Raw genomic sequence first — 18,438 nt, 5'->3', positions numbered from 1 at the left:
TTTTGTTTCCCCTTGTCTTAGTACCACTTCAAGAATTCTCGATGCAGATGCACAAAGCCATCACGGGGGCGGCATCCGGTTTTAACGGAAAAACTCGCGATGAGTGTGCCTACGAGTGTCTCAACCACAAGGCCTTCTTCTGTAAGGCATTCAATTATTACACAGGTACTGGTGGGGATGACTCAGTATGCACCTTGAGTACCATGAACGGGGCCGATGTGGAGCCAGTATACGATCCGCAACAGGACTATTACGAGAGGAATCAAACATACGGTAAATATTGGAGAACAGGAGCGGCGCCAGGGGGGGGGGGGGGGGTAATTTTAAAGGGAGACAGCACTTAGGACATGTAGGACATGCGCGAGAAATGTGCATCATAATCTCAAAATTTCTGATAAGCAAAATAAAAAAAGGAATTGGTAAAATAAAATTGAATTGCTCCCGATGTAACGCAGCCCTTGCCTTATACAGGTGACTTTCCATTCCTGACCAAAGGAATTTTTATAAATAGGCTTCATTCAAATTGTACTTTGACCTAACATCTCTGCAAAATACAAATAGGGAAAATGTCATGGAATAATAAGAGAGAGAGAATGTGCTAGTATTAGAAACGGCAGGAGGGAGAAACAACTAAGATTTGAAAGAAGATCTATTTCGAAAGTGAATAAAACCCCTGATATTAAAATTAGGTCTCATCCAAAAGGAAAGTTCAATTTTACACACGACTTTTACTTCTATTCAGTTGAAATTTCTTCCAAATGTGGAAATTATGATAAACAAGCATTTTACATTTTCAGCATTTTACAGCGCATAATCGAGTGAGATTGCATACTCTCTTTTAAAAAGAGAGTGAATTTTCACTCTATTTTCACTTTCTTGGGAGTGACGTCCGTGATCACTTGTTTGGGAGTGAAAATCGATTGATTTTAGAGTGCTCTCTAAGAAGAAAAGAGTGAATGTTCACTCTATTTTCACTACATTTTCACTCTCCAGAGGAGTGACGTCCGTGATCACTCGATTTTTTTTAGAGAGTAAATGCGTAAATTAAACGCGGAATAACGGGTTAGCAGTTAAGAGGTGAAATAATGGATCTATGCACAGTTAACTATCCTTTTCACTTTCTAGGGCTGGAGGAAAACTATTGCCGGAACCCAAATGGTGCGATGGCTCCATGGTGTTACTTCTATGACCCGATTCACAACCAAAATGATTCCTCATACTGCGGCGTCCCAGAATGCAATCGTAAGTATACTATCTTCTGATTGGTCATGATCCGATTCACAACCAAAATTATTCGTCATACTGCGGCGTGCCAGAATGCAATCGTAACTATACTATCTTCTGATTGGTCATGATCCGATTCACTACCCAAATGATTCCTCATACTGCGGCATCCCAGAATGCAATCGTAAGTATACTAACTTCTGATTGGTCATGACCCGATTCACAATCAAAATGATTCGTCATACTGCGGATTGCCAGAATGCAATCGTAAGTATACTATCTTCTGATTGGTCATGATCCGATTCACAACCAAAATGATTCGTCATACTGCGGCGTCCCAGAATGCAATCGTAAGTATACTATCTACTGATTAGTCATGATCCGATTCACAACCAAAACGATTCGTCATACTGCGGATTGCCAGAATGCAATCGTAAGTATACTATCTACTGATTGGTCATGATCCGATTCACAACCAAAACGATTCGTCATACTGCGGATTGCCAGAATGCAATCGTAAGTATACTATCTTCTGATTGGTCATGATCCAATTCACAACCAAAATGATTCGTCATAATGCAGGGTGCCAGAATGCAATCGTAAGTATACTATCTTCTGATTGGTCATAGTTTGTGTAGATTGCATGCAGGAGTGAAATAATACGTTTCCTTATTTCTAATTAGTCATTAACTATGTGGAGTGCCTGAAAATGATCGTTAATGTGCTATATCCTATACTTCTATGATATTTCTTACAATATGACTGATTGGAAATACTGTATAAAGCTCCTGAACGGGATAATAAATAGGCCCATGGTTTATTCATAAAGTTTATTCAACGACCGTAAGTATGCTAGATGTATATTCTGAAAAAAGAAACAGTGAGAATGAAACTAAGTCCGAACTTTCACTTCCCCAATTACCAGTTTTTTTTTTATTCCATTTCAAATTACTTTCATATGTATGTAAAAATTATACGCAGGTAAAAATGTCTTAGGATGATCGTTCACGCTTTACACTGTACTACGCTAACGAAGGTTTACCTAAATCATATAGGAGTCATCTTTAAGATTCCTTCACAATTCACGCCACACACACGCAATCTTTTACGTCCTTATTATACGTCATTTTGCTGGAGACGTGAAAAAAACGTTATCTTCTTTCCTTCAAAAAATGTGTTCATAGCGTGACGCCGAATTTCAAACGTTTTCAGCCTTCCAACAGAATATTATTTCATTCAGTTCTGTTTGATTTCTGTCCCTCTTTTCCCATCCAACAGCTGAAGATGTAGGATGCTACGATCCGCGGGTCAGGGGTACAGCTTACCGTGGTCCGGCCCGCACCACAGTATCGGGTCACGTCTGTGTTGAATGGAAGGACACATTTTATACTCCAGATAGATATCCAAATGCAGGTAAGAAGTCGACAAACACGTCGATATGAAGAACGAGATCTCATATTGACTTTCAGAGTATCAACCAAAGGCAGTTCTAACGGCCTGTTGCGTCACCTATGGAAATATGCGATCATGATTAATATCGGTGATACAGAAGGGTATGGATATCACCCTTGACTTGATTACTTGAAGGTCTTTGCGTTCATTTTATAGAATATGGATGCAATTCTTGATGAATTTATTCACCAGTATAGCATTAACAATAACAAAGGATAACGATTTTCGTTCGCACAAATAATAGTTGTTCGCGGAAATCTCATGCAATCTAAGGGTCCACACAATCCACCCAATCCCCAAGTCCCTGACAATGACAAAAATAGAAGGGTCGTTTGGAAAAATTGTCGAAGAGCGAGAAATATATTATCACGACACCCCTTCAATACCCAGTGGCGGATCCAGGGGGGGGCCGAAACGGCCGCGGCCCCCCCTATTGGCGGCGCAAAAAAAAGAAAAAAGAGAAAGAAAAGAAGAGAAAAAAAGGAAAGGAGAAGAGAAGAAGAAAAAAGAAGTGAAAAGAAAGAAGAGAAAAGAAACAGAGAGAGAGAGAGAAAAAAAGGAGAAATGATAACGAAGAAAGCCCCCCCCCCCCCCCCCCCCAATTTGTGTTTCCAAAATCTCCGAAAAAGGGTTACTTTTCACGCAACAAAGTCCGGCCCGTACTGACTTTACACACCGGAGATAGAGGGGTGCTTTCAAAGAGAGGGAACATAATTGCGCGTACCCTAGATAACACTGAGTGATGGGGGGGGGGGGGGAGGAGGAGGAAATGGCGCTTAGTGACAGTAACAACGAATAAGGGAAAAACTGTAATCGGGAGATTTGGGGTCATTCCAGTAGGCTTGGTAAACGTCATTGTATAGAGGGGGCCGGGCCGGTCGCATAAAATCTCGAGCCGCGGATTCAAAGTTAAACGTTAAAAACAGCCCCTGCGCTACAAAGGTCACCACTCTTTAGTGAGAAATTTGAAAAGGGCACACTATTTTGGATGTCTTTTAAATAGAAGCTATATACTCAACAGTCAAATTTTAAATTAGCGGTAGGGCCGCTTCACAACTCTTATTTTGCCCTTCATTTGGATTCAGCTCATACCAACTCGCTTGTGCTTGTATTTGAACTCATGTTGGTAAAACCATGGATTTATCCATGGTTGGTGTAATAAATCTTTCATTTCTACTAGTCTAATTGTGTGCTATCACAATCATGATTGTTCATTTTCCCTGTAAATCAGGCGCGTAGCCAGGGGCGGTAGGGGCAGTGAGAGGACATAAGACGAAAAAGGAGCAGACAAGGAAATATTTCTGAAATTCTGACAAGTCTAGAACGATACTACGAATCGCCTTCTTTCTCTAATAATGTAATGAAATGTCAAAGCTTCCGCGCTTCGCTTAACTGTATTAAAACAAGGATTTAGAGTCGAGAATGGAACAACGAATTATCCTTTCCTCTAATAATTTAATGAAACGTCAAAGCTTCCGCGCTTCGCGCGGGAGAGGGGAAACTGAATTCAAACAAGGATTAAGAGACGAGGATGGTACAACGAATCGTCTTCTTTCTCTAATAATTTAATAAAGCGTCAAAGCTTACGCGCTTCGCGCGGGAGGGGGGGGGGGGGGGACTCAATTCAGACAAGTATTTAGAGTCGAGAACGGTACAACGAATCGTCTTCTTTCTCTAATAATTTAAATGAAATGTCAAAGCTTCCGCGCGAGGGGTAAACTAAACCCAAATAAGGATCAATAGTCGAGAATGGTACAACATATCGTGTTCTTTCTCTAATAATTTAATAAAACGTGAAGCTTCTGCGCTTTACGTTCAAAGAAGGATTAAGAGTCGAGAATGGAACAACGAATCTTCTAATTCTTTCTCTAATATTTCCATTAAACTATGAAAGGTCAAAGTTTCCGCGCTTCGCGCGGAGGGGGAGGGGAACTGAATTCAGACAAAGAATAAGAGTCGAGAATGGTACAACAAATCTTCTTCTTTCTCTAATAATTAATGAAAGGTCATAGCTTCCGCGCTTCGCGCGAGAGGGGGGGGGGACGAACTAAATTCAAACAAGGATTTAGAGTCGAGAATGGAACAACGAATCTTCTAATAATTTCTCTAATAATTTCATTAAACTATAAAAGGTCAAAGTTTCCGCGCTTCGCGCGGGAGGGGGGGGGGGACTGAGTTCAGACAAAGAATAAGAGTCGAGAATGGTACAACAAATCTTCTTCTTTCTCTAATAATTAATGAAAGGTCAAAGCTTCCGCGCTTCGCGCGAGAGGGGGGGGGGGGGGACGGACTAAATTCAAACAAGGACTTAGAGTCGAGAATGGAACAACGAATCTTCTAATTCTTTCTCTATCAATTTCATTAAACTATGAAAGGTCAAAGTTTCCGCGCTTCCTGCGAGAGGGGGGGGGGGACGGACTAAATTCAAACAAGGACTTAGAGTCGAGAATGGAACAACGAATCTTCTAATTCTTTCTCTAATAATTTTATTAAACTATGAAAGGTCAAAGTTTCCGCACTTCCCGGGGGAGGGGGGGGGGGGGACTGAATTCAGACAAGGAATAAGAGTCGAGAATGGTACAACAAATCTTCTTCTTTCTCTAATAATTAATGAAAGGTCATAGCTTCCGCGCTTCGCGCGAGAGGGGGGGGGACGAACTAAATTCAAACAAGGATTTAGAGTCAAGAATGGAACAACGAATCTTCTAATTCTTTCTCTAATAATTTTATTAAACTATGAAAGGTCAAAGATTCCGCGCTTCGCGCGGGAGGGGAGGGGAACTGAATTCAGAAAAGGAATAAGAGTCGAGAATGGTACAACAAATCTTCTTATTTCTCTAATAATTAATGAAAGGTCAAAGCTTTCGCGCTTCGCGCGAGAGAGAGGGGGGGGGGGACGAACTTAATTCAAACAAGGATTTAGAGTCGAGAATGGAACAACGAATCTTCTAATTCTTTCTCTAATAATTTCATTAAACTATGAAAGGTCAAAGATTCCGCGCTTCGCGCGGGAGGGGAGGGGAACTGAATTCAGAAAAGGAATAAGAGTCGAGAATGGTACAACAAATCTTCTTCTTTGCCTAATAATTAATGAAAGGTCAAAGCTTCCGCGCTTCGCGCGAGAGGGGAGGGTGACGAACTAAATTCAAACAAGGATTTAGAGTCGAGAATGGAACAACGAATCTTCTAATTCTTTCTCTAATCATTTCATTAAACTATGAAAGGTCAAAGTTACGAATATGAATTTTTTTTCTCGTTTATTTTCGTGATAAATAACACTTTCATAATATACATGTACATATTATGCTCAAATTTTTGCTCGATCGCTTCGCTCACTAGCCGAATTGTGAAACCAGAAAATTACTTGTTCGGGCAAGAGGCTATAGCCCCTCCCCCCCCCCCCCCCCCCGATTGAAATGACAAAAATCGTACCGGTATGGTGCTTCTAATATGACCTTGTAAGTATTGATTTGTTGAGTTTTAAAAAAAGGTCTGCGCAATTTTCAAATTTCCGGCCCCCCCTATTGGAAAATCCTGGATCCGCGCCTGAATACCTAATAAGGTAATTCATCATTCTTTGATCAAATCAACTTCGTCAGAGATCCAGTTTTCTACTTCTTACTAGCCGTGTTTTCTTGGAAAATAAATCTGTCAAAATTAGACATGTTTGATCTTTCAACTTCGAGTGCTTTTGAGCATTGACGATGTTTCTGTCTCACTTTGTAATTGTTAATCGATTTCGTGATAATTTTTTCTAGGTCTGGATGAGAACTATTGCCGTAACCCAACTCTAGCAGGAATGGATGCACCATTCTGCATGTATCAAGGAACTCACGGCTTATCGAGAGAGTTATGTGATATTCCACAGTGTGATATAGCAGGTAAGACCGGTTTCTGGTAAGACAGTGCATCTCATTAAGGCACATTCTACTAAACGGTACCTGTTTTTTTTAAAGCAAACTGATGATAATCAGTCAATCAATGAAAGTAAAGTAAATTTCACAGGGTTTTTATCCATTTATCCTCTTTTGATAATGCAATGTAAATGTATATCATACTAATAAACACGACAAAGGTAACAATGGGTGATTTCAAGTTGCAATGGATGTTTAGGGCTGGTATTAGTGTTTAATAAACACTAACACCAGCCCTACAACCGAAGGAAATCAGCTGGTGTTAAGGCTTTGACCTCTAAATATCGTCAACTTCCGGTAGCTAGTGTTATGGATTTTGCGAAAATGTCGTCTGCTAAACCGACCTTTGTGACTGGTGTTAATATTGTACGTACAAAATCCTATTCACATCGCTCATACACAATGGCCAGCGCACTTGCTATTTATGGAATGTCTAGCATCTCCTCTTTATCTCTCGTTTGAATTTTTGTTCTTCTTTCATGCATTCATCTAATCATTTTTTCTCGATGCCATACAACTTGTTCTCAAAATGGACGAATAAGTTCATATTTTCCTCCATTGAAAAAACATTTCGTCTATGTATATTTTATTACAATCATAAACGGTTATTTATTTTAATTAAGGTCCTTATATGGTCTTTCTTCCTCTTAAAAAAATGTTCATGGTAAAATCTTCCACAATTCATAATTCATAAATTTCCAACATTTTTTTGCCTAAAACTGTATCACAGAGATCTGTAAGGGTCAAGCCCTTATTATCCCCTCATCCTCTGATTTTTTGTCAAGTAAAATCGCATTTCACTCTTAAATTTTCGAATATTTTATCATTCATTCTGAAACCTTGCAGAGATCTGCGGTGGTGACGGATGGACAGCAGACCCTACTGAAGAGTGGTGTTATAAGATAGACAAGGATTTATTGCTAAGTTTTGACGAAGCCCAAGACGAATGTGAGAAGGAGGATGCCAATCTCTTAAGTATCGGATCCGAGGCAGAATCAAATCTTATCGTTGGTTAGTTCATCATATTATCTGATGTTTTACACTCACGAAAGAAGATATAAGGGCGAGCTCCCGTGGAGTTTCCAAGGGACAAAGCCCATGCGTAGCTCTGGAGGCTGCCTGATAAACAATTGCGCTTGATTTCAAAGGATTGCCTCCACACCCAAGCGCACATTAAGTCGATGATGGTATATCTCTGAATATTCTAAGTCACCCCGGTAGTACATTTATAACATCAAATTTTATAAACAAATCACGGGTCAACAACGTTTGCCGCCAAAGACCAGCATGCCTGCTAAAGCGTCCTGAAGTGTACGCGAAACGCAGCAAGCCCAGTTGACTTGTTAATAACGCTTGATTAATCGTCCAAGCTATCTTAATCTGTGCAAATTAGTCATTATAATTACTATTCTCAACTTTATTTCATTAATTTGTAAATACATTCAAGATCATATATCTTTGTTTTTCTTTTAAGGCATGCTCTCTTCGGAGGAGGTGGATGGTTTCTGGATAGGAGCTAATGATCGCTTTCATGAGGCAGGCTGGGAATGGACAGATGGCAGTCCTTTCTCTTACTTAAATTGGCAATCAGGTATACCTCAGTTCTTGTGTCTGATTTATTTTTCCATGGATTAAAATATATGCGTTTGATAACTTGAAAAGATTTCACCACAATTCATGGTGAAAACAATCAGTTCGTTTTCACTAAATCAGACGCTTAATATGAAGCGGACATTTACACAGTCTTTAGAAAAATGAAATTTGATGTGTTCGCCTACTATTTCACCTATTGAAAATTACTGCTTGAGTTAGTTGAACGTTAGTCTGTACTTTAAAAATGATTGACGTAACACAATTGGTAGTTTCAAGATATAACAATTATCAGTTACTGCGTAAGAACGATAATTTAACGTTCTTGTTTAATTTGTGTTAATTGCGAAACGCATATTTACGAGAACGCTTGTTAGTATTATGATGAAGAAATAAATTTGGCATTTGGAATCACATCATGCATCATGTTTACAACTACCCGAATCGATAGTAGGTCGTAGCCCAAAATATTTTAGGAAGTTTTAGAAAATAGCTTTAAAACAAATCATCGGAGATCGGTTAATAAAGTTAAAAGTACCTCGAGTGTCCGTCGATCATCATAGTTGATCTATATGCGCTGGTCATTGTGTGCCGACACATGCTATCATGTCGCAATGTGTCATTGAAACATCGACCTTCGAAATTCATAAATTTAAATATATTATCTGTTTCTTTGACTGTAGGCCAAACCTATAAGCTTCCCAGAATTGATTGTGTATACATGTTAAGATCAAAACATAATGCACAACATTTCTTGGAAAATTAAATTGTGTAAAAGTAGATTTATATGTGTTGTGTCTCTTTCTTTGACTAGGCCAACCCGACAATCTTATGGGTACCGAAGAATGTGTATTCATGGCAAGAGGAAATGGGATGTGGTCCGATGAACAGTGTGATCTCACGTTTCCTCACATCTGCAAGAAAAGGAGTAAGATTCAAACTGCGTTAGCTTCTTGTATTTTGATCTTAAAACGCTTTTATTATTACGCCTTCCATCTTTAACATTTACCAGTAACTGATTTTGAAATCAGCAGATTTGAAATCATATTCACATGGATTCAAACATAATCCAAACACACATGCACATACACACACGCACACTCACTCTACTTGTACAAAAGTAGTGAGAAAGAGAGAGAGAGAGAGAAGAAAAAAAGAATCGGGGATGCTGTAGTTATTCATACACAAAATTAATGGTGTTATAGTTCATGTAATTCGTTAGATTGTTTTTTATTGTATGGATGAACAGTGTCATCTCACGTTTCCTCACATCTGCAAGAAAAGGAGTAAGATTCGAACTGCGTTAGCTTCTTGAATGTTGATCTTAAAACATTTTTAATATCACGCTTTCCATCATTAACATTTGCCAGTAAGGCAGTAACTGATTCTGAAATCAGCAGATTTAAAATCAAATTCACATGGATTCAAATATAATACACACACGCACGCACACACGCACACACGAACACACGCACACTCACTCTCTCGTTTAAAGAAAAGTAGTGAGAAAGAGAGAGAGAAAAAAAAATCGGGAGATGATATATCTATTCATACACACAATGGTAGTATAGTTCATGTAATTCGTGTAATGGTATTTTATTGTAGTATTACTCCTTCACCATCCTAGTCAGCGCAAAGGACTAGTATACAAGAAAAATTATTGAATCAAATATTGCAATTCAATAACGTGCAATAACTTTCATACTGTTTCTCTTCTTCCTTTTGTAATCTGAATAAAAATTTCCTTTTTTGTGTGTTACAGGTCAGAGCAGCATTGGATCTTCTTCTGCACCAACAACCCTAGGTAATCACCTCAAGATTTCGCTTTATCATTTTCTTAAACCATATCTTCAATAGTTGCATATCTTTTCATTCAATGGCCTTTTTAATTAACAAATCACGACTGTCAAAGGTCTTTCCATTGTCAGTTATATAGTGGATCAGAGGTAGGAAAGCTCTACAGAATGCTTCTCAACTCGACTTTTTATAAACGTGCTTGTTAGCTAATTACTCCATGGGCGTCAGTTCATGGGCGTCGATTCTGGGGTAATTAAATTGCGGGCAGCCCATCTCTCCCTCCCTCCCCTACATGATTCAAGATTTTTTATGTTCCTCATGTACTTCCGATCATTGTGACTGTCGCCCCAACCCTCAATCCTGAATGTCGTTCAATGCTCCTGCATGGTTTTTGCTTTGTAGAACGGGTTAACAGTAACATCTCACGGTAACTGTTGTTAGTCATATACTGAATCGGTGCATTTACTTGGTTCGGAGCAAAATTGTTACGGAATTGCGGCAGTTGATTTGCCCGACTTAGACCCTAAACCCAGTCAAGACTCTTTTTTATGTGATGTATGTTCTACAGCTCCAGGGTCTCTGTGCCCGATGGATTGGGCAGGCTATGGTTCTCACTGTTACTTGGTGCAGCGGGACTTTGTGGCATGGAGTAAGGCTCTGTCAAGTTGCGACTTACTGGGTGCTTCCCTCGCCACTGTCCACAGCGAAGGCGAGATGACACACATCGCTAGTCTGATATCAAAAGGTATGCTGCCGCAGAGAGGAAGAGAGCTTTGTGTGCGTGTGTGTGTGCGTGTGTGTGTGCGTGTATGTACGCGTGTGTGCGTGTGTGTGTGTGTGTGTGTGTGTGATAGAGAATGTGAATGACAGAGAGAGAGAGAGAGATTGCGTGTTTGCGTGTGCGTGCGTGTGCGTGTGCATGTTTGTGTACATCAGTGTGCTCGAGAGACATAATTATCAGTGTCGTCACTACAAATCAAGTGATGTAAAACGATTGCGGTGATGGCAACTTTGTGCAGTGGAGCGGGCAAAACGACACGTGAAGATCAAGAAAACTTCTTTCTCATGTGACGTCACTTATTTGTATTTTTGTATTATTTGTAATTTACCTATCAAAATGATAGATCTTGATTATATTTTGATATAATACGAAAGCGACAAGATTGCATATATTTATTATATGGCTACTCCCCGATATATCTCACTGTTTAGAGAGCCGTCAGTACTATTTCTTTGGAGCCAACGACATTCAGAAGCATGGTACCTGGACGTACGGGAATGGGACCAAAGACACACAGCTCACCTACCTCAACTGGGCAGATGGACAGCCAGACAATGTAGGAGGCTCTGGCGAAGACTGTGTTAGTATGCAGTAAGTTGAATCGTGTTATATCAGGGGTGTGTCGGGGTTTGCGATTAAACTGATTTTTGTCTTCGCCATTCTTTGCTTTGGCGAAATTTCCTGTAAAAAGGTTTCTTTGTATTCTAAGTACATCTAATTTCCTTATATTTCGGTTTTTTCCACCTCACTACAGTACTCATCAATTTGCTTGTTGCAATATGTCTTTCTCTATCTTATTGTCCATCCTTTTTCCAATCACCTTTTTTTTTTTAAATAAAGGGTTCTAGGACACCAACCCCCTGGACAACCACCCCCGGATACCCCCTTAGGAAAACCACCCTCTAGGAAAACTACACCCTAGGACAATTACCCCCCAAGGCAACCAACGTCTAGGACGACTACTTCCTAGGACAACTACCCCCGGACAACTACTCCCTAGGACAACTACCCCCTAGGAAAACTATCCACAGACAACTACCCCCTACGACAACCATCATCTAGAACAACTACCCCCGGACGACTATCCTAGGGGTTACTTGTATGGGTATAGTTTTCTGGGGGTAGTATTACGGGGGTAGTTATCTGGAGTGGTTGACCAGGGGGTAGGCGTCCGGATACGACTCAAAGATATCCCTCGATTCCGTTCAGTTATAACCATTGCTTTATTTCCCTACAATTCACCCCTAGATACGTATATAACTGGTTATGGAATGATGAGGTGTGTGAGAAGAAGTTCCAGGTGGTCTGTGAATACGAGAACAATGACGGTGACGCAAGCTTAGGCCGATACACAGCTCATGTTGATACCATGACCTACGCTGAAGCACAGGCCCACTGTGTGAAGTATGATGGTTCCATGGCAACCATTAACAGCGAGAAGGACCAGGAAGACATGGTCTCACTCCTAAACCTCATGTATGATCCTTTCAGTAAGTACTATGTAGGCCTACATTGTCACGCTTCCTGTGAATACACTGTGCAACGTCTTTAGGTTCCTGCACGATATTGTCTCTTGGCTGGCGAGAAAGGTTGTCAATGGTTTTCGGTCTTATGGAAATCTTCAATTCCTGTCAAAAGGGTCGGCAAACTGAATTTTAGGTCTGAAAGGCCTTTGGTCTCGTAATACCTCAGAAAAAGAGAGCATTCCCGTCACTCTGAGGTTTGGTAGCCGCATCCAGAGGGCCAAACACCTTGGCTTCATTTTGTGACATTATCTCCATCAGCACTTTCTTTTACAGAAAAAGATCGATTTTGCACTTTTGATTTAATAATTTATAAAGAACAAGATGTCGATATATTAAAGTTGTCTCCCCAAATTCGCTCACAATCATTCAGGCAACTTGATGGAATTACTTTCACAATTTACCTGTAACAAGACTCTGAATCTGTTATCTATTCACTTTAACCTATACTTTCTCTTCCTTTTCACACATGGAACTCTTTAGAATCTGATATCTTCTGGCTTGGTGTGAATGATATCAACCAGGAGGGCAAATGGGTAACCGGTGGTGACCCTGATAGTACGACCACTCAGACCTTCTTCAAATGGCGTGAAGGCGAACCGAACAATTACATGAGTCCTGGAGAGCACTGCGGTCTCATGGCGTAAGTCTTATGTTACAACTCAAATAGCACGATCGCGAAGACATTCGATAAATCAACCCATGCGAGGCAATTCCAATTGCCTTGTCCATCCAATACGGAAATGACGTACCAACCGATGACGTATTATGATATCAAGCGTTGTGATTGGTCGAAATAAATGTGATTCGAATTGCATAACTCAAATTAAACAAGGGCAGCTTTAAAATGTCGCTCTGATTTCTGTACAACCTTTCTACAAATCTTCTTATGTAATTTTGCCAACTGTTTAAGTATTCTACTGTAACGACCAACGCATTCTTGAATAACTGGTATTTGGAGAAAGAATTGTGACATTTGCCTAATTTTGTTCATTTCATGGCGCAGACCTGTTGACGAATCCGATCCTACGAACTACCTATTTGAATGGTACGACTGGTCATGTGACAATGCTGAGAGGTTCATCTGTGAAGACATTGACCCTAACAGTATCTATGGGGGATCAGGAAGTAAGATATTCAAACATTCTTTTTGCAGTTAACTCGATTTTATCATGTATTTTAGTAGGTCTATATCGTCTGGTAGGATACATAAGCTATTAGATCATATCCTTGTACACAGAGTTAATGACCTTCTCGTTCCTGACAAAAAAATACACGTATAGGACACCTTAACTGTTTTATCCATCAGATATTTGAACTGGATTATTATTTTCCTAAATGTCCGTCGTTACCTGTACATAAAATTCCTTCTTTCGAAAGTGCCTTTTCATTTCTTTTCATTATTTATTCATCCGTTTTCTCATGTTGCGTATAACTTTCATGTGTAAACGTATTTTTATTGCCTCCAATTGGATGAATTACGAATTATCAAAGTTTTTCCGATAGGCACATGGATCTATCAAATGCTGATGATAATTATATTACATGGTATTTATAAAGCATTTTTTTAGAATAGTTCAAAGAGCTGTAGAATAACAAAGAAAATAATGAAAACATCTATAAACAACGTACCAACAATAATTATTGATTACACAATATAGCTCTGATATATACACAAAGATCGAATTACGGTAATATGCAAGAGATGATTTTGTAGCAAGGATTTAAAAGTCGTAATTCTTCTTGCAGACCATCGCTATTCCGTTGTGAACGAGGCAATGACATGGTCTCAGGCAGACGCCTACTGCAGGTCGAAAGGAGGTGCTTTGGCACAGGTCCGGACTTCACCAGACCAGCTGCACGTCATCAACGAAATGTTGTCCGATAACAGAGAGCAACGTAAGTGTATTATTACTTCTTCTTGTCAATCATTGTATGAAGAGGTAAAGTGTTCTCGTGAAAAGGTTGGACAGGTTGCCAGATTGTGCAACCCGTGGTTCGCAGTTCGAGTCCCAAACCCAACACCAACGTCCTTCGGCAAGACAGCAATCTTTATTTGCCACTCTCAATACAGGTGTAGTAAACGGGTACCTGGTAGGAAGAAATTTCCTTGAATGCTTACAGCGTCCAAGGTTAGATTGGCTAAATGATGAACAGTTAAAGTACCTTGTAGGCAACCCGAATTTCCCTTGGAATATGTGCGTTATAAAATGTAGCTCTTGTAGTATTTTACAATAAAATGTCCGATGACAAAGAGAAACGCAAGTATGTTTTTTTTTTACTGCCAATTCCTGCCAGTTATACACAATTAATTACTGTCGGAATTGCTGAACAGTGAGTCAACAGATGAAAGAATAGATATTATACTAAAGCAGAATAATTCAAATCTACAATAAAACAAGTGATAAATATGTACTTATGTCATGCAGTTCTATCGAGTAAAGGGGCTTGGATCGGGCTAAATGACCTTTCCCATCAGATGACCTTTGAATGGGCCGATGGGTCAGATGTCACTTATACCAACTGGAATGTAGGAGAACCTGATGACTTCACCGACTCTCAGGATTGTGTCTTCGCGTTTTCACAGGTAAAATTCCAAAGACGCCGTAAGAGCACTTTGGGTAGGGAAGGTAAGGATTTAACTAGGTGGACAGGAAGGAAAAAAAACATTTGAATGAAGAATACAAATGATGTTGGGTCTTAAAGATACTCTGTCCCTTTTACAGCAAACCTCAAATTCTGTAGAACTTTGCAGGAATTATGAATATGTCATGTATGTCCTATCTGTGAAATTTAGACGTTAGCAGTGTCCTCATATTCAAATTATGCAAGGAAACCCGTTTACTTGCTAGACTTCACTGTCAGACACTATTGAGTGACTGACTGGCTTTTTTCTTCTTTGGTAATAACATACATGAAAAGAGTTGTAAAGGGTACATGAGCATTTGTCTACATCAATAACCCACTTCTTGTGATGGCCAAGATTAAACTGATTGAATTTTTGCGCAGCATAAAACGTATGACGATTCGGTACAATAATGTCTGAAAATCAAGACTATTACTTTTGGGCTCTATAGCCCTAAAGTCGATTTGACAACTAATAGTCGTTATTTTCTCACTTGAAGACATTTTCAAGCCCCACCTTTTTTGGGGAAGTTCTAAATTAGTATTATCTTTCAAATGCAGTTGGAATTTAACTTTTTCATTTTTTTGGCCTGCAAATGGGACACAGTACCTTTAATTTAGCTTCGGGGAAGTATTTAGTGGGTCATAAACGTCCGTAATCATGTAAATTTATTGGTCCTAAAAAGGGCAGGGAAGGAAAAGATGTCCCATTTTCAAAAGATGGGATTATATTTCTTTACTGCTAATGGATCGAATATCTGTATGAGAGAGCTACTTGTTCTAAATCTACCACGTTTTCTGTTCTTGTTCTTTTATTTCTGTCCGTCACAATATTTCCCCGAAAGAAAATGATTATACTATGATTGATCATTGACGTATAGACATTTAGCCTTGATTATGCATTCTTTGAACAACGGTGTTTTTTCACATCCAATCTCGTTATGTTCCTAGAGTGGGAAAGACAGCACTGGATGGCAATACTACGCGGGGAAGTGGGCCGACTATGACTGCAAAGCAGAGGATTTTGGTTATGTCTGTCAAAAAGACAAGGGTCACTTTAGCCCTTCGGAGATCCCTCCACCGGAATACGAGTGTCCTATGGTAAGCCTGGACAATTATTACGACACTCACTCTTTTACTATTGTTTATACCCATAATATTTCCTGTACTCATTCTCTCATCATCTCGCTCACACTCCTACTACTCCAATGCTCAGTACTTACCCTTCTCCTTTTCGTTTTTCCTTTTCTTCTTCTCCTTTTCATTTTCCTTTTCTTCTTCCCCTTCTTCTTCGTCCTCTTCTCCTTCCTCTTTTCATCTTCTTTCTCTTTTTTTCTCCATGACTACAAAGACCATGAAAGGGAAGCAAAGAGAATGGTGTTGAATTGCAGCATGGATATATATTTCTCAGTTACCCTTTTATTGAATAATCATGCACAGCTTTATAGGAGCAAATATAATACGGACACTTAAGATGTGCAACACCTTTGTTTTGCGAACTCCTTTAATCGTTTCTGCTACTGGTAGCATTTGCGTCAAATCTTTTGTACGTGTCAAGAAATCAATACTTCAACATGTTACCAAGATCATCGAGATAGAGATTGTTCTTCAGGACTTCAAATCAGTTTAATTAAATTGATTTTTGTGTATGGTTTGATGATCTTCCTTTACCAAGTTGCTTAGAAAACATATGTATGGTGTCAAACCAATGGCTTTAAGTCCTCTCCGATGGATCAGGTGATAGGTATGAATGCCTTACCAAAGGGCATCAGCTTATCAACTTAGTTTTGAACTTGGGACCTCCTGGTTACGAGACAACCGCTCTACCATTAAGCTACCGCACCTTCTTGAATGTAACAAATATATTGCTTTTCATAAGTACTAATGGAAACAAAATAGGCATTAATGCATGATGTCTTCTGTAATTAACGAAAATATAATCGAAATGATAAGCCGAATTAAACAAAACTTTTGCCACTCATCGACAGGGTTGGACCGGAAGTGATATGTATTGTTATAAACTCCTGGAAGGCCAGATGACATGGGATGAAGCCTTGACGACCTGTGCTGGAGATAGCGACCATGGCAAGACAACCAACGCCACCCTGGCCTACATACCAAACTAGTAGGTTGAACCTAAGCTTCTTGTCCAGATGATATCTCTTCTATTGCAATTAAATGGATTATGATTATGTTAGGTATTAGTTACATAGCTGTAACGACTGCAATTGTATCATTTCCATGTAGTCAATAAAACTATCGTTACAAAATGGATTCAAATATTCAAACTGATTTATCAATCAGTTTTATAGTATTCTGTAAAATGGATAGATAATCAATACCCTCAATGTGGATAAATATTCAGTAGCCGTCCCCTTCCCCTAAATGATTAACCCAGTGTTCCAATTGGACTTGCACCATGCTTTACGCATTCATTTATATATTACTTATTTTGTTTGCTTGTTTATTTCTGTACTTATATATTTACTTATTTTTTGTTCATTTATCGATCTATCCAATACATCATTTGTCATATTTTGGAATGGAACTTTACAGTATAGAGCAGAATGCCCTGAGTGAAGCACTACTGGAATTAACCGGTTTATACTGGATTGGACTGCATGGAACGGTTCACAAGGGAACACAGTATGAATGGGCTACTGGACAACCCGTAACTTATACACATTGGGACGAAGACCAGCCAGGTATATTAATTAACTTTCAGTTTTGAGATTGAAATGTATATTTGTATTTCCTGATTTTATAAGGGCAGGACATGTGGCGTTTTGTTACCACGATTACAAAGACCTTTTGGAAGTCAACCCGACGGTAATGTCAATACCCCGTTATATTCATAGAAAATCTGTTCAGATTACGTTATTATTTCACATTTCAATGGGGGATCGACACGGCTATTGAAATCTCCTTACCGTGATTTTTAAACAAAGTTTTTGCGATCGTCTTAAGATTTTTGTAACATTTTTCCGGTATGCCATGTTTATATGATATGATGTCATATACGTCTTTGCACCATCGAAATATATTAGGGAAACTGATAATAAAAAAGGAATGAAGTAAATGGGGATTGCAGATAATTGTATGTATTGGATTAATAAATTGGAAGACCATTGAAATTACAGTTGATTACTTACAGGGTTATGATTCGTGTACACAAAAGGCGAAGGCCTTGGGCGGGGTGTCTTCGACATGGTATTCAATAGTCGTCAATGTAATAATACTATGACACTATTTTTTTTAAACCAGTAGCGAATACTTCAGTTCAGTTCTCGACCCTGGTTCGCCCAACATTTATTCGCCTATCATGTTTGCAATGTTTTGTAATGATATTGAGATAAGCATGCATGCATGTCAATTGTAATTCTCCTGTTTTGGAAAAGAAAACATGTTTGAAAGATTTTTTGGTCATTCACGAAGGTCAGTTTGGAAGGTGCAATGCGTTTTACATTGACTGTGAGATTATTATGTAATTCCATACTTCATACAGATTATAGTCTGTTTTCCACTGCATCAA

The 18,438-nt window shown here is 39.2% G+C and overlaps 1 protein-coding gene across 1 annotated transcript in view; it reads left to right on the top strand.

Moving 5' to 3' along the window:
- LOC100893009 (macrophage mannose receptor 1) overlaps positions 1-18,438 on the top strand; it is a 47,240-nt gene that overhangs the window by 9,036 nt on the left and 19,766 nt on the right. The window contains exons 12-29 of the mRNA XM_030999932.1: positions 22-273; positions 1,126-1,242; positions 2,503-2,637; positions 6,435-6,557; positions 7,437-7,601; positions 8,065-8,181; positions 8,995-9,108; positions 9,943-9,984; positions 10,546-10,722; positions 11,190-11,349; positions 12,007-12,248; positions 12,765-12,924; positions 13,288-13,409; positions 14,031-14,180; positions 14,711-14,868; positions 15,858-16,007; positions 16,895-17,031; positions 17,463-17,611. Of these exons, the coding sequence (XP_030855792.1) occupies positions 22-273; positions 1,126-1,242; positions 2,503-2,637; positions 6,435-6,557; positions 7,437-7,601; positions 8,065-8,181; positions 8,995-9,108; positions 9,943-9,984; positions 10,546-10,722; positions 11,190-11,349; positions 12,007-12,248; positions 12,765-12,924; positions 13,288-13,409; positions 14,031-14,180; positions 14,711-14,868; positions 15,858-16,007; positions 16,895-17,031; positions 17,463-17,611 (2,670 nt within the window). The remainder of the gene's footprint in view (positions 1-21; positions 274-1,125; positions 1,243-2,502; positions 2,638-6,434; positions 6,558-7,436; positions 7,602-8,064; positions 8,182-8,994; positions 9,109-9,942; positions 9,985-10,545; positions 10,723-11,189; positions 11,350-12,006; positions 12,249-12,764; positions 12,925-13,287; positions 13,410-14,030; positions 14,181-14,710; positions 14,869-15,857; positions 16,008-16,894; positions 17,032-17,462; positions 17,612-18,438) is intronic.

Source organism: Strongylocentrotus purpuratus, unplaced genomic scaffold (genome assembly GCF_000002235.5).
Source record: "Strongylocentrotus purpuratus isolate Spur 01 unplaced genomic scaffold, Spur_5.0 spur5_scaffold_6, whole genome shotgun sequence".
NCBI classification, from domain to species: Eukaryota; Metazoa; Echinodermata; class Echinoidea; order Camarodonta; family Strongylocentrotidae; genus Strongylocentrotus; species Strongylocentrotus purpuratus.
The sequence above is the reverse complement of the archived record's forward strand: the minus strand, read 5'-3'. Positions and strand labels throughout refer to the sequence as shown.